Source organism: Wyeomyia smithii, chromosome 3 (assembly GCF_029784165.1).
Source record: "Wyeomyia smithii strain HCP4-BCI-WySm-NY-G18 chromosome 3, ASM2978416v1, whole genome shotgun sequence".
Lineage (NCBI taxonomy): Eukaryota > Metazoa > Arthropoda > Insecta > Diptera > Culicidae > Wyeomyia > Wyeomyia smithii.
The window spans coordinates 97,409,551-97,426,813 of NC_073696.1; the positions used below are offsets into that span (position 1 = coordinate 97,409,551).

Genomic DNA, 17,263 nt, shown 5'->3' on the forward strand with positions numbered 1-17,263 from the left:
AACGACGGACAGCTACCCTGCAAAATTGGTTCTCACCTTGAATCCGGTTGTTACGAGACGAGAAGAAGTGAAAATACCATGGGCCAATCTAGATGACGGAATCACGTTATGTAGATCATGTCCTAGGACCTACGGCAATTTAAGTAAATAAGTAAGTAAGTGTACAAAACTGATGTTAAGAACAAACTAAACTATCATTGAAGAAAGCTTGGGAAGAGCTGGACTTCCAAAACCGAGATCGAAGAGGGCCAAATTGACTATTAATTATTTGTTTTTGTTATTCTTCGATTTCAAATGTGGGTTGATTTTCTTGCGCCTATTAGTGTGTGTTCAAAACGAAGTTTGAGATAAAGGTTCTAGTAAAAGGTTGCAGTTTGAAGTCTGGAGATTTCAAATCCGGATTCACGTTTAGATTTCATGTCTGGGAATTACTAGGTCCAGAAGCTGCAGTGTGATGTTCATATCTATAAACCCAATCTACCTACACTTAAGGTGCTCCAGTCGATGGTTCTAGTATAATGCTCTAGCCTGGAATTACTGTATGGAATTTTTCATTTTCAAATCTGAAATTCCAATCTAACTGTTAGAGCTTGTGATTCCAACCAGGAGTTACAGAATGGAGTTCCAGTCAATCCAGAAATTGCAGTCAGAATATCCAATATCACATTGCTAGGAAGCAAGTCTGAAGTTCAAGACTAGAGTTCTAACTCCGGTCAACAGCTCCAGTTTGACGTTTGGGGTTCCTTCTTGGTATTCTGGTTTAAAGGCTCGAATTGGAAGATTCTGTGTAAAGTTTTAGTTGGAATTTCAGTCCGAATTAACTGTACTGAGTTCTTGTGTGGAACTTCAGATTTCCAAGTCAGTCTTCAATCCCAGTCTAAAGTTCCAATTGGAAGTCCCGGTAGGAAGTATCAGTTCAAAATTTTGTTCAAGATTGGAATTTACAGTTGAAATTTCATTCTTAAAATTCTACCACTGTAAAATCTAACTTGAAGGTCGAATCAGAAGTTACAGGTTGAAGAGCGAGTCCAAATTCCCAGTCTAGGATTTGAATTTTAAACTTGCTCCAGGAGTTACAGAGGGATGTTCATAATTCTTTACTGCCGCTATTCGCATAACAGTCCTATGTAAAATTTTGTGTTTACTCGTGTTTTGCGGAAATGGGTCGTTTTTGCCATGCTCTTCAAGAATAGCCATTTAAATCGGGGTTGTGGGAATCAAACCTTAATTTTTTTAATGGCTATTCTTGGAGAGCATATCAAAAAGGACCCATTCCCGCAAAAAAAAGGAAACACCCGAATTTTACATAGGATTGTTATGCGGATAGCGGCAGTATAGTTCTGGTATAAAGTTCCAGCCTGTGAAATGTGGAGTTTCTTTATTTCAGGTCTGCAGTTACAGTCTTGCTGCAGCTTAAAGTTTTGTCAAAGTTCAGTCAAAAGTTTCCGTCACCAGATGTAGCATCCAAGGAATTATGTCTGAAGTTCCAGTATAAAATTCCCATTCGAAATCGAAGTCGGAAGTTTACTTTTTGAGCTCTTTTGACTCTAAAGTTTTTATGTAGAGTTACAGTTTTTTCCATTAGAATCAAACCTTATAAGGAATTCGGTCTTTAGTTTTGGTTTGAATATCTAGCGTTCCGATGTACAGCTTAAATATGCAGTCCACGACTGAACTTCGATTTGAAATAGCAGTTTCTCTGTAAAGTTTCTAGTTTAGACTCCCAATCTGGAAGTAGTATTGAACAAAGTTTTTGTGTAGAGTTCTTCCAGTTCAGTCTCCGTAAGTTTCAATCCGGAATTCAATCTGGATATTTATTTAGAACTAATACAAAAATTTTAATCTAGTTTCAGTGTGAAGGCCTGAAGAATCGGGATTATGAACATCTAGTTTGCTAGTCTAACGTTTTTATCTTAAGAATTCAATATTCCAGTTTAGAATTCAAATCTCAAGCTCTAATCTAGCTCCAAACTGGAGGTCTAGGCTAAAAACAACGTTCATAATTGTATTTCAGTTTCGAGTCTCAAATTCAGAGTTCACTCACAGAGTTTCAACTCAACTCCAAAATAAACTTCAACGCTATAGATTCAAACCCGGATTTTTAGGTTGAAGTTATAATCTGGAGTTTCTTTACAAAATTTCAATTTGAGCCACTGAAAAAAAGGAATATAGGTACTTATTACGTGAAGCGACTACGCGTAAAATACTTTTCACTCTCACGCCTACATCACTTTTATTCCAGATTCCACCTAAAGTGAGGTGCCAAAAATTAGCATCGTGAGGTGAGATTGACGGTGAAGTGAAATTAAGAATAGGATTCTTTATATTACAAAAGTTCACAATAATGGACATCGTTATTCTGATTCCCTAACAAAAAAAAAACAATAGGACTAGTGACCCAGCAAACAAGAAGTCGTATAAGGATGTTAATTCTTAGTCGCTCAAATGTGCATGTAAAGTTTGAAATTACTTAAGATGCAACATTAAATTTGTTAAAATTTAGATCCTAAACGCAATATTAGGTTATATACAATGCCATTTAACGTGTCATATTAAATTGTAAAATGCGTCAATCCTCTAAGTCGTAAAAAATGCAATACAAAGTTTCAAATGAGGCCGTTCAAGAGAGCATGCGAAGTTATACAAAATCGTAACCATTTTTTTACAATGTACGTATATGGCCTCCAGATTTATACACATAGGCGAAATTCATGCATCTTATATGGTCATTTTTTACCAAAAAAGGGTTCACTTAACAGGGTTGAGCGCGAGTTATATAAACCAATTTGTTTGCTGGGGACATGAGTGAGTTTCCCAGCTCAAATATTTCCCAGAAAGTCGTTTTTTCCGAAAATTTTTATTTTGAAATAACACCAGATCCCGACGTTTTCTGAATTTCAGACATTTGACATAAAAAAAATCGATATCGGCATTTCTACGACATTTGGCGTAAAATAATTGGATATCGACGATTTCGGTTTTGAAGCACGTTTTCTGGGAGTCAGTTTGAGCCGAAATTTTTCATCGTGACGTTTTTCGAGAAAACGAAAATTTTGAGCCCTACCGTTAAACAAAATTATAAAAAAAAACGATATTTATTAGCAGGTGCTTTGTCGTCAATGTTTACTGCAATAGCGTGGTTATCAGTAACAATTGTAATCAGAAAATCTAGTCTGGAGTTTTAGTCAGTAGATCAGTCCCAATAAAGCTTAAGTTCCCGACAGGAGCTATAATTCCGAATACTTATCTCGGAATTCAATACATAATTACAGTTTGGAAGTCAAATTCGAGCTGATTCCAGTGTGAAATTTTAGGTTATAATTGCAGTTTTAATCCAGGGGTTCTCAGATATTTTGCTCAACGGAGCACCTTTTCAAGCTAAAATATTCGGCACCGCACCGGCATTTCAAATTCAGTTTTTTAAGTCGGTTTCTGTTTTTATCAGAAACTCACACCACCTTAAATATTTTGCGGGGTTCCAAGTCCTACGGGGAGCACGATCTGGGAACCTCTTTTCTAATCTACAGTTTTTGAACAGAATACAGTCTTGAGATTTAGTCAGCGGTTCTAAAATGGAAGTTCTAGACTATAGACACAGAACGGAAGGTCAACTTCAGGTATATAATCGAACGGAATGTGCACACAAAAAGGACTGAAAAATGACAATTGAATTTTCTGTGCTCTCGGGCAATATATATTTGTCGTGTACGTTTATGCTGCTTTGCCAGGGGTATAATGTGGCATAATTTATTCAATGTTTTGAATTAACGGTTATTTCAACAGTTTAACCCGTTTAATACAATCTATTACGTTCGATGCAAAAACGTTTTGGGAAAAATTCACAATTATTCACATTTGTGGAGTTTGTCATATTACAATAGTGTAACGAAGGTATTGTAATCGACAAATGTTGATTTGAAACACAAACAGCAATCAATGTTATTGAAAAATCGTGCGTTTTAAACCGTTAATGTTGCAATTCTTCCATTTACAATTGTACCATGTGTTATCGACGGTTATTTTTGAAAATTGTTAAAATATAAAATGCAGCTCGTGAGTTTTTTTCAACTCAAGAAAGTACTTTGAGTTTTTAAAAATCATGGCACAGATGGATTCTTTAACGCAAACTTTCCGAATATTTATAATAAATGAATCACATCTTTATTCGGAAATGAAATTTATAAACTAGTTTCATCCTCTTATTAGATTAAATTACATGTTTTGCCGATTGACTCTAGTCAATTCTGGAGAATATAGGTTTCTACTCATTGATGCGACATGCGACATGCCATTTAAATAAATATAAGCAGAATAAGGTTAAGTGTTAATAATCTGATTATTTTCACAGTTAAAAGAAGTAGATTACTGAAAAACAATAAAGGAATAGTTCTACGATTATCTATGCCGGTATCTGAGTCAGCTGTTTTGAAGGATGCTAGGGGCAAGACACTGCGTAACCCAATAGGTGATTGGTAAGCCTAACAAAAAGAAACAACCGGTGTCATCTTGCAACCTGGATAGCTCAACCCAACGAGTGAAAGTCTTTCACTAGTTGGGCTACGAATTTAGTGCAACGAGCAAAATTCGATTGTATTCATTGTTACTGTTTATTCTTGCATTTTCAGACACTCCTCTAGTTACATCAAAACTCTTTGAAGTCATATTCTCGTCGTTGTGATGTTGGTGTATAGAAACATAATAAAACGGTATGTCAAACGTACAACCTGCTATATTGCAAAAAAAATGCCAAAAACTAAAGTTGTTTATTAAAACAACCGATGAGCAAAATTCATCGCATCTTATAATATACTATTTCGATGCATTCAAATTATAAATCCGGTAAAGCTATATACCTTGCTACTGATATTTATTCATTTTAGAAGCAATTCACAACTTAAAACACATGAATTTGCGATTTTCATTTGCTTAGTTAGTAAGAATCTATTAACAAGTAGAAAAAGTTATTTGCTGTCGCTTGGTGATGCTTCGTCTCCAACCGTAAAAAAACAAGAGAACGCCTCCCCGCTCGTGCCTACTAGTTGATCAAACCGTTTCACCATGTCCTATACGCTATGGTTGGGAAGTTAATGTGATAAATAAATGATAGATATTTATATATATATATATATATATATATATATATATATATATATATATATATATATATATATATATATATATATATATATATATATATATATATATATATATATATATATATATATATATATATATATATATATATATATATATATATATATATATATATATATATATATATATCAACCAATATCGTGTAATATTACCGAAATATTTTTCATGAAATAAAGTTGTCAAGCCCCTAGAAATAATGTGTTTTCCTTCTTACAGATGCTTAGCAGGGTTAACCTGTAGTGTTTTCGCCGACAGATTTATACCAGTTTGTTTGATTGATTTCGATAAAAGTAGTATAAATTCTGTTTATTTTCCGTGTAAAAAGCGTTCTTTCCACCCCTAGGGAGCGCTTCAAAATTCACTGAGCACTTAGCAGTTTTCGTATCACAGATGACCTTCCGTTCTGTGCTATAGAGCCAGTCTGAAGTTACAGTGTGGAAACAACTATACGAGGAATAAAACTCAACACTCACCCATATGCTGATCCATCCTCTTTTTCGGCTTATGCACCGAAGCGTACGGATCGCTGCAGTAGTCCTGGCGGGACGGGTTCTGGCTGTTACGCATATTATGGTGATAATCATCGCCTCCGTGCTGGCTAGCCGTGGTCATCAGATGCGGATAGGGAGCATAATCATCAACCGCTCCGTAGCCTCCGTGCGTCATCGGGTCGTAACCGTAGTTCTGCTGCAGTGGCTGGTCCATATAATTGTGCTGTGGGATCATATTCGCCGAGTTGGAAGCTGCCGCTGACATCTTGAGCTGCCAGATCGAATCTTGTGAGTTTACACTGCCGCCGTTGTTTGAGTTGGAGTACGAATTCTCCACGTAGCCCATGTTGGACCCTATAATGAAAAGAAATCTATTACAACAAATTCTAAAGAAAGATCGATTATGCTTACAATCATTCTGCGGAACCTGCGGCATCATTGCGTTCTGCTGGTGATATCCATAAGTCTGCTGACTAGCGTATAACGCTGCGTTTTGATCCATCGCCAAATCCATCGAGTGTTCTAGGGCTTTATTTTCCAAACTGCTAGCTGAATAGTACGGTGGCGGAGCTTGATTCTGCTGGGCCACAATCGAAGGATGAATGGAATCAATGTCGTACTCCTTGGCTTTGGCCGTTTCCTTCGATTGCTTTCGCTTGCAGCGACAGAACAGCAACAAAAGAACGACGAAAATACCCGCCACAATGCACGATACACCGATACCGATTAGCGTGTGCAGTTCTACAAAAGAAGCCTCCTGAATAAGTGAAGGTCCAACTGAAAAAGAAAAACAACAATTAAGTTCCTTTCATTTGACAAACCCATCAGTTCAATACTCACTATCAGCTTCCACATATTCTCCGCAGTATTCGTGATTAATCTTCAAGCACAGCTTGACTCGTACCCTCGGGTTTAGTTCATCCTCCAGCGCCGGGAGAGGAATATCCTCCAGCCCGTTCCCGAGTGATCGTCCGTTGTTCCTCCGGTTGGCTACGAAATGTTCGATCTTCCTTTCCTTGTACGTCGGCTCGTGTCCGTTGACCTGCAGCTCGATGGTCTCAATGATATGCCAAGCCGCCATCGGTGTGTCTCCGTAAATCACAGACTCCACAATGGCGATCATCGACAAACAAGTGGGTCCAACACTTAGCGCTAGAATACGGGTTTCCGGATCGAATGAAGCCTGCTGCGGAACGGGTACCTTCTCTACCTTCGTCGTGGCACTGATTTCGTTGGAATGTTCGGATACTCCCTTGGTGTTCAGGGCTTTCACCTTAAACACGTAGCTTTGGTGATGATCTAAGGGTGTGATTGAACAAGGTACTTCGCGTTGACAGTCGAACTCCATCCATTCTGCTCCGCTAGCGGAAACCACGGCACATTCGTCGGTGACGAGACTTTCGTTCGGGATCACAATCTTGCGATAAGATACGAAGTACTTGGTGTTGGCGAGACCTCCATCAAAGCCAGGAGTCCACGATAGAACTACATAGTTGGGTCCTAATTCTACAGCTTTCAGTTTGGTTGGCTTCTCTGGTGGACCTTTCGGTTGCAGACGGATTGGTACGTGAATGGTGTTGAGAGCATTCGAAACACGACAGTGATAGTCTCCGTAATCTTGGTGACGTAGGTTGCTTATCTTTAGGACACTCATGTAAACGTCGTTGCTGTCCGACGAGGAACCGATCTCGTAGTGGTCGCTATTGCTCAACGGGGCGGTATTACTTCCGAATTGCCACAAAAACTCCGGTTTGGGATACGATTGAACCTTGCACACTACTTCGGCGGTTTCCTTGATGTCGTTGGCAACTTTGTTGTACTGGTGCAGAACAATTGGCTCGTGTTCGATCTTTAGATGCATAGTGGAGTTGGCTTTGTTGACTTCGTTTTCGTACAAGCAAGTGTACTGGCCGCGATCTCCGGACATGAGATCGTTACCATTGGAGCGTACTTTTCCAGCGAATCTCAGCATGCTTTGAACGGTTACCATACCGTTGGGACCCTTGTCGATGTTCGTTTTAACATCAAACATATGCAAGTCTGGTGTGATTTCGATGTCATCCTTCAGCCAGGTTATTGTGGGTTCGGGTTTACCCTTGGCACTGCACGTAACCGTGAAATCATTTTCCCCTGCGCGACGAATCATGTTCGATTGTAGCTTGGCCAAAAACTGTGGAGGTTGATGAACTTCCAGGGTTGCGCTGGCCATTCCACCGTTTCCGAGATCATTTCCAGCGTGGCAATAATATTTACCCTCACTTTGAAGTTCGGCTTTTGGAATCAAATACTGTGCACCCTGAGCGATCACGGTAGTGGAAATCTCTCCTCCGACATCCCGATACCAGCGATACTGAGCAAGCGGCCAACCGGGGGGATCAGCTTTACACATAAGGCTGACGCTGTTTCCGACGTGAACTACCGGCTTCTCTGGGGTGATCATCGACTGCCCTGGACGGTGCCGTACTAGCAAAGCGATCGAAGCGTTGCCCTCCCTTTCCAAGGTCTTTCCACCGTACGGTTTCATGATGTTGATTCCCCTGCATATGTAGGTTCCCGCATCTTCAGCTCGCACATCTCGTAGAGTTAGGGTTTCGCCCATCTGGCGGAACCCCATTTCACCCTCTTTGAGCCACTCGATTGTCACCGGTGGAGGATTCGCTGTTACGTTACATTTGATCTGTATCGTTTCCTTCTCCTCCGCTTCCTTTGTTTTAGATTCGACGTGAACGATCGGTGGGTAGAGTACATTCAGGGTGATTTCCTGCTCTCCGACTTTTCCAAGACCGTTGTCAGCGGAGCAGGCATACTTGCCAGCATCCTGCAGCGAAACTCGATGGATCGTGTGGACCGTGTGCGACGAGATGAACCGTCCGTTGCGTGTCCACTGAACACGTTCAGGTTTAGGCTTGGCGTCCACGTTGCACTCCAGCTTGGCTGTCTGGTCTCGCTCGACACTTAACGGGTTCTCTGGTCCGATATCGACGCGGGGGAAGTCTGCAAAAGAGAAGAGAAATAATGATTAGATTTATTTTACAAGAACTGTATAGTTTTGCTCGAGAAAAAGGAAAAAAACTAAAGTCATACGACTAGAGCAATCACTGACATAATTTGGGCTGCTTGGTAGTCTAATTGAAACCAAACTCTGCAACGATTGTGTGGACTGCAAATTTTTGCCAAGTCATTCACATCATTATATTCGCGTCGTGTCACCCCCTCCGGGTGCAGGAACAACAACAACGGCTACATCATATTTCATGGTTTTCTATCATTCTCAGCAACAAGGGAAAAGAACCCCGAAATGGTGGGGAAATGTTTTCAATTATTTATTTCGCGTGGAATCTAGAGGACCGCTTCCCGGTAGTTCGCCCAGACAAGCAAGCGGCCAGCATCGCACCGCGCCGAGTATCATCTTGACATTGTTTATCCGTGTCTGTGGTCCAGGCTCTAGCATCACTTTTTTTTCTCGGTCTGGCATAGGTGTCCTCTCCTACAGCACGTTTCGCCGAGCTTGCTACTTTCGAATGAATAAAAGCTTTTCTACTGCGAGACAGGAAGCGAGGCGGCAAGTTAGCAAATATTTAGATTGTCCGTTAAATTAAGGCCTCATCCAGCCATGCATGTTGAGCGTGCGGAAATCGTGCGCCGCTGAGGGGACTAGTAGCTTGATAGAATATTCTCTTTCCCGTTCTGTTGCAATTACGAAATTCGTTTCACCCAAAAACCTGCAGCACTTTGGCATTATCGCCCTGGAGCTGGATTTTCCCGGTGATACAGAGATGAAAGCAAGCTGAAGCAAGACGTTACTTTCACAACCTAGTCGTCATTTTCTCAGTTCAAAACTAAAAAGAATTCCTACAGTTAAAAATCGAAGCAATAACCCAAAAAGTTAATCGTACCAAAAGAACTCCATGGTTCAAGGTTTCTCCTCGAAAAACTTGAGCGCCTCGACTCGAAAGCTAGCAACCGATTTGTGAATCTGCTATTTGCCGTTGAATTTCACCGGATTCTCCTCTTATATTAGCCCATATCAAACTCTAAAAGTTGCTAATGGCTGAGATTCATGGCAGTGAAACATGATATTTCAATTTAAATGAGACACCTGTGCAAGAAACGGTCCGCCATAATCAAACCTGTAGGTTGATACCGACCCCGATGATAACGACAACGACGACGAGGACGAAGTACAGTTAGCCCCTTTCTACGTTAGTCGTCAGGAACGAAGAAAGAGGTATGGATATCAAAGTCGAAAAAATATGATAATGAACATCTGCCTGTTGCGAGATCTGTGCTCTGTCCGTGTCGTGTCGTGGCTCCGTGGCTCCTTCTGACGGCTAATGACGACGACGACAACGACCCAAAAGCATTCGGGCAGGTGTGTTTTTACTTTAAATATATTCACCGAAAAAAAACGTTTCGCGTACCGGAGATATATAAATCAATCGTCCGACGTGGAATTATAATTATTGCTCCGTTTCTTATAGGAATACATTTCGGGGACGGTTGCGACCTATAATTCATTCATCGAAACATTCGCCCAAAACCGACCGAACATTCCGGTTTTGATAACTCAATGAACTAGGTTAAAGCGAAAACCAAAAATAATCGAAGAATGCAAAATAACTGAAATAAATCATAACATATCTTGTGATTATAGCCGTTTATATGTTGAAAGCCTTTGTAATTATGAGCTGGGACCCTAATTAGATAGGACGAAATATGCGAAAAATGTTACCTTTCGGGGCTAACCTATTTCGAAAAATCAGTTCAAGTGGAGCAAAGAAATAAACCGCCAGATTTAAATAATAGTTTATTCCTTACTAATAAGCGGTTTAATTATTTGGGAAATATGAATTTATGGAAGCCCTTTTTAGGAAAATAACACCGGAAAACCGTATCCGAGGTTGGCGTTAACAAAGTCATGGCATCGGTTTTCTGAGATGCACATGGGATAATTTTGCATTGATTATTGCTAGAAAACAATTACACAAAATACATCATCAAAATAATGTACCAGTTCACATATGCATAAAGAAACTCTCGACGAACAAAATCATTTCCTGAAAAATCCATACTCGAAATTGAATTTCGATTCCAGGCTCCTTGAATACATTGAAAAGCTACTGTTTAACAGAAAAAAAAAACAGCTTGGTTTCAGTTTTTGATGAATAACAGTACCACCATTACATAACAGCATACAAATAAACTCCAAATCGCCTTTGATCGAAAATATCTTTTACACATTTTATGCGCAAACTTGACTGCTGCTCTCCCAACTAGAATCAGAGTAGGTTCAGCTTTGAAATCAATTATATTAGACTTTTTTCTCCATATCAAAGTATCTACTAAATTGATTAAATTTCAATTATTATTCTACTCGCTTCTTTTCGCAGCCAGCGGACGGTCGGCTAATCTGAGCGCAACCCATCAGCGCTTGCAACATCGCCGCCATAATGGCCGAGACCAAAGTTGGTCCGCAAATAAAAAAAATCGTACCCATTATGTACCTACAGATCTTGTCTGTTGAAGCCTGGATTAAATTAGATTGGGTGAGTTTATTGTAGGGCTATTATGATTTGATTGCGTCTTTTCTCAGCCCGGCTGGAAACGGTGGTGACCGATTGACGCACGGCGGCCGAAACGGGCTAGCGAAAACTGACCCGACCTTTGGCTCGGGAGAGCCACGAGCACATTGCACAATTGCCCCGCGGCTGGTGTTTGCGGTAAGACGAAGCCGTGACGTGACGGTACATCATCATTTGGTTCATTATTACGCGTGCACCGGGTTGTGCCGTTAGTTGAAGCTGCCAATAGAGGTTAGACTAACAGTTACCGAGCGAACGAGCGAGCGAGTGAACGAAGTGCACGTGATAATGGGTGATTTTTGCGTAAAGTCTTTCCTTAGGTTGCGAGACCAGGAGATGAATTGAACCTTCAGAGGTGTCTGGTCCGTGATGAAGAGTAGTTAGCTGATATCATTTTTAAACACCGTTACAGGGAATCATTTCTGGGTTTTAGATCAATTGAATAACATGTGCAACGTTGTACCATACATGTAAGAAGATGCGCTTCACTTTACTAAACTTGTCGAAAATTTGCTCTGCTTGCGAAAGGTTTTGGACAGATTGATTGGGCTGCCTTTCTGGTGAATTCATAATCAACAACTGGATTACTTTTTCTACCATCGTTCTATCTAAACAAGAAAAAAGTAGGCAGACAGGAACCAAATTCACGTGAAAGTTTATCCTCCTTTGCAGATGGTACGTATGTAACATTCACCTACGCAGACCGACCGCAGACCGTATTGTATCACTTCATTTTGTAAAAAAATCGACTAGAAGACTCTCAATTCGAAAACTTGCGTACTCCCAAAAGGCAAATTTAAAAATGTTATGAGACAACAAAAGATCTCGAAGATTGCATTTGTAAGACATTTGGCAGAAAATAGGGGTTTGAAAAGGGAAATGTCATGCTTTTTTCATCGGTCAAAGTAAACTTCGACTGGTTTGAGAAGTCAACCAGTTGTGATTTTTCAACCTGTTTTTTAGCTGATATAAAAAGTTTTGGTGCGCATGAAACTTAGGAAAATTTGAAGTTTACGGCATTTTTCTTAATTACACATATTTCACTCGAGTAAAGTCTAATCTGTTGACCTTTTCTTCATTTATAAATCATTATGAAAAAATATGCCTTAATTTCATAAATTACAGTTACAGTCCCTCTACAACTATGGGTCAGTCAACGTGTTGTCTGAATGTTCAAAAATAAATATAACATCGGAGAAGTTATCAACTACCAATGTTTTACTATCTATCTCTGTGTTCTGGTGTGTATGTACTTTCGATCAACAATTAGTTTCACTGCAGCTGATGTGTGTAAATCGGTTGGGAAGAAAAATATCACTTAAATAGCAAAAGACACATTTATATAAAATCGTCAAAATACATCACAACAGTTATTTTATTGTTGTAAATGCTTGATAATAAGCTATTTTTTTCAGTCTTGACGTATTATCATGCAAAAATAATTAAAATAGCCAAAATATGGGCTGACCCAAAATTGTGCACCGCAAAATGTATGATCATTACAATTATGGGTCACTTCGTTGAATGCACCGGGTAGAATTATTATTTTTTGTTTTTATGTTAACGACTGGTAATGGTTATGCAAAGGTTGGTCTGTTTTTTGGCTTTCTCAGTATTTATGAAGGAAATACACGAGAATCTAGCAAAATTCCCCGACGTTTCGTCCGTTTTGGTGGCCTTCTTCAAGGGAAAACTGTATTCAACGTAAAAAGTTACTTAAAGTTACTAATAGGGTAGAAAACATAGATAGTCACTCACTTTAGTTGTGTCGTATTGGTCTTAAAAGTTGGTTTCCAACGGTCGGAAGTCCGATGAATAAACCGAGCAAAAGTTCATCGCAACCGAAGCAAAAACCAAACCACCACAATACAAGACTTCCGACCGTTGGAAACCAACTTTTAAGACCAATACGACACAACTAAAGTGAGTGACTATCTATGTTTTATACCCTATTAGTATCTTTCAGTAACTTTTTACGATGAATACAGTTTTCCCTTGAAAAAGGCCACCAAAACGGCCGAAACGTCGGGCAACTTTGCTAGATTGTCGTGTATTTCCTTCATAAATACTGAGAAAGCAAAAAACAGACCAACCTTTGCATTATTTTTTGTGACACTTGCAAATTTAAATCATTTCTATCGTATAAATAAAATTACAACTAAATTAAAAAAAACGTGGCTCACTTGCTTCGCGTTTCCTCGATGTTTCTAGAACGGCAAACAAGGTGTCTAGTATCAGCGCTCTATTCCGGTGAATGAAGTACGCGAAAATATTTTTGTGTCTATATCTGTGGGGAAAAGACTGCTGCAGGAATGAGCGGAAAATTTTTAATGAGGACTTTTTTCGAGCAGATGTGACTTGAAATGGAATCTACCGCTAAACGTATTTCAAAAAGTCGATTTCCATTGGCACTCTACTGTTTACGGCATGCGATAAACAACAATTGACTGAACCACGCAACGGTTTATTTAACCGCACTTGCGATGCACGGTAAGCGGTATCGCTAATGATAACCGGAAAACACTCAATTTTTTACGTTGTTCTCTTCTTTTCTATCTCTTAAATATTCTCACGCATGTTGGGGATTTTTTTTCCTGTATGGACTTTCTCACTGTGACCAGAATTGTTGGTCTATTGTGAGATATGCCCGGGTGTGTCTGCTGTATTCCGTATTTCTATTATTGGTAATTATTTTTGTAAAGAGGAAGTTACACCAAGGTATTATAGATTTCGAATGGCCTGATATTACTAAAATTCAAACTCACGACCATTCGCTTGACGTAGCGAACTCTGTAACCTTGTGGCTAGGCAGCATAGAGGTCCCTACTACAATGCGACTCATATTGGAAGGAAGTAACGTGAACGTATCAAATCACTGTTTTTTAATCCCCTTTCGATTTATGTTACCTTTCTCTCTCTCTCTCTCTCTCTCTCGAGATATATATCTCTCTCCTTCTCTTTCTGTTTTTTTCTTTCTCTCTTTCTCTTTTCTCTCTCCCTCTCTCTCTTTCTCTCTCTCTTTCTCTCTCTCTATTTCTCCATCTTTCTCTCTCTCTCACTCTCCCTCTTTCTCTCTCTCTCTCTTTCTCTTTCTCTCTCTCTTTCTCTCTCTCTCTCTTTCTCTCTCTCTATCATTCTCTCTCTTTCTCTCTCTCTATCATTCTCTCTCTTTCTCTCTCTCTATCTTTCTATCTCGCTTTCTCTCTCTCTATCTTTTTATCTCTATCTTTCTCTCTCTCTATCTTTCTATCTCTCTATATTTCTCTCTCTATCTTTCTCTCTCTATCTTTCTCTCTCCATCTATCTTTCTCTCTCTATCTATCTTTCTCTCTCCATCTATATTTCTCTCTCTATCTTTCTCTCTCAATCTATCTTTCTCTCTCTATCTTTCTCTTTTTTTTTTTATTCTCGCTTATTTTCCGTCGGTCTGGTTCCGCCACTGTTGTGGCCAATCACCGACGCCCAGGGAGGCGACTCCACACCCAGGACCCTAACTCACGACCCGTTTATTAACGGACCGGCGCCAACGGCTTTACTTCCTCATGCGATGGAAGGCGTGATCCCAGAGATTTTTCGCCTAAGAAAATCTCCCGGTGTCAGCTAGGATTGAATCTAGACCAGTTGGGTTGGTTGTGAGTGGATCACGCCACCTCACAACCATCGACACCTATGTCGGCGGTGGGATTCGAACCCAGGCGTCGAGCGTGGTTGGCGGAGACGTTACCAACCACACTATGCCCCCGCGGTTTGTCTATCTTTCTCTCTCTATATATTTTTCTTTCTCTCTATATCTTTCTTTCTCTCTCTATATTCCTCTCTCTCTATCTTTCTATCTTTCTATCTTTCTCTCTCTCTATCTTTCTCTCTCTTCATTACTCTCTCCCTCATTCCCTCTTTTTCTTTCTTTCTTTCTCTTTTTTTGTATCTCTTTTTATTTCTTTATCTCTTTTTCAATATCTCTATTTCTATATCACCCTTTCTATCTCTTTCTATATCTCTCGTTCTCTCTTTTTCTATCTCTCTCTCTCTCTCTCTCTCTCTCTCTCTCTCTCTATATATATATATATATATATATATATATATATATATATATATATATATATATATATATATATATATATATATATATATATATATATATATATATATATATATATATATATATATATATATATATATATATATATATATATATATATATATATATATATATATATATATATATATATATATATATATATCGACAAACATTTCAAAAGGTCCTATCTGCTTTCATCGTTTTTCCGAAGCGTAATTTCATTTTGGTAATGGCTCAGCTTTAGTAACTCTCCCAAGTGTGGTTTTCGTTCAGAAGGCTAGAGTGATCCTTCTGCTATCAACTTGTCCAAATAACGTGCCGGAAAAGGTGTTTATTAAGTTGTGGTAATTGAATGAAAGTGATCGATCAAAAAATCGGTAAAAGCAGATAGGACCTTTTGAAATGTTTCTCTAGATATATATCTTTCTCTCTAGCTCTCTTCATTTTCATTCTCTCTCTCTTTCTCGCTGTCTCTCTCTCGCTTTCACTTTCTTCTCAACTTGCCTCTCTCTTCAATATTCTCAGAATTCCAAATTTTTAATTTGCAAATAAAATTCCCTGGTTGCTCCATGTTTTCCCAGAAAGTAAACTTAACTTTCAGTACATTTTTCTCTTACCCAAAATTTTTAGTACTTGCACGAAATCATTTTTTGTAGTTCAACCTGCAACGATTGTGAAGAATAAAAATTCTGAATATTTAATCCAGAGTTCAAATTCAGAGTAAGTTTCAATCGTAAATCGTCTTCACAGGTTTTTGTTCTAAGTATGGTGGCGAACCAGCCTGTGGCTGAAAGCCACCTGTATAAAGTAATAAAAAAAAAGTTCTAAGTTGCATTTCAGACTTACCTTTTTCGAAAAATTATGAAAAAATAGATCGAAAGTCAATTTACTTGGGCTTGTTGTTAGTTTAAAACGCTCATCGCAAAATAGCAACCTTTTAAAATTGAAGTTTTGTTCGAATGTTTGAAACGTAAAATGTTTGAAACGTAAAAAAAAATTTCGTGACGAGAAAATTCGCTGTTATTTAAAAAATATACATTTTTTATTGCTAAAACTCGTGACATGTTCCGTGTGATCGGATCTCGACTGAAATAGTAATTGAGCAGTAACCCGGGCTTTGGCCCTCTTTCGCAGCAGAAACTTTTTTTTTATTTCTAACCATTCCATATTATTACAACAATATCTTATGAAGAGTTATTCACAAAAAACTTTGATTTGTTACTTTAAAAGCAATAACGAAAAGTTTTCACTTTTGTAACAAATTTGTTACTCAAAAAGCATTAAGTTTCATCTTCAATCAAGTAACAACACATGTTTCCGTAAATTTTTCACATTTTACTAGTTCTTTTCATCTAAAGTTCATCTAATGTACGTGTATTGATTTTATCATATGGAAAAGAGAAAAAATGTGATAAAATGTGCTTCTTGAAATCGAAAATTTGCTTTCTTGCAAACTGATGCAAGCAATGTTGGAAGTTCTGCATATATTAATTTTTTTTTCCTTCTCTAGATTTGTTTCTCCCAAAAAATCATCGCGGTTACCACGAAATAGACTCATTTGGATCTGATTTATAGGGTTGGGGCTGGGTACACTGATTTAGTGTATTAATTAATGACTGGGAAAAAAATTTTAATGTGTTTTTTTTTAATACGTTTAATATTGTTTCCTCAAGATTCCCTTTGGAAGAGGAAAAACTCTAACAAACCGACGTGTGTATTCGAATCTCGATTCAGTATTGCTTTGAATCAAGAAAATGCAAAATTTAATCCATTAACAAGGGAAGACGAAATTACTGTCCTAGTTCTGCACACCAAATTTGCGCTTTTCAAACATTGTGTACTGATTATACATTGGGCGTCGTACACAAATTACGTTACGCTAAAAAAACTAGATTCCAGACCCCTCCCCTCTATCTAACAATAAGAAACGTTCGACTCGACTCCCCCTCTAGAATCAC

The 17,263-nt window shown here is 38.6% G+C and overlaps 1 protein-coding gene across 2 annotated transcripts in view; it reads right to left on the minus strand.

Moving 5' to 3' along the window:
* The window catches only part of LOC129729639 (hemicentin-1-like), a 209,840-nt gene that overhangs the window by 6,298 nt on the left and 186,279 nt on the right, over positions 1 to 17,263 (minus strand). For both annotated transcript variants that reach the window (XM_055688358.1, XM_055688359.1), the window contains exons 5-7: positions 6,486 to 8,639; positions 6,057 to 6,422; positions 5,628 to 5,999 (exon numbers count right to left, since the gene is read on the minus strand). In XM_055688358.1, coding sequence (XP_055544333.1) covers positions 5,628 to 5,999; positions 6,057 to 6,422; positions 6,486 to 8,639 — 2,892 coding nt within the window. The remainder of the gene's footprint in view (positions 1 to 5,627; positions 6,000 to 6,056; positions 6,423 to 6,485; positions 8,640 to 17,263) is intronic.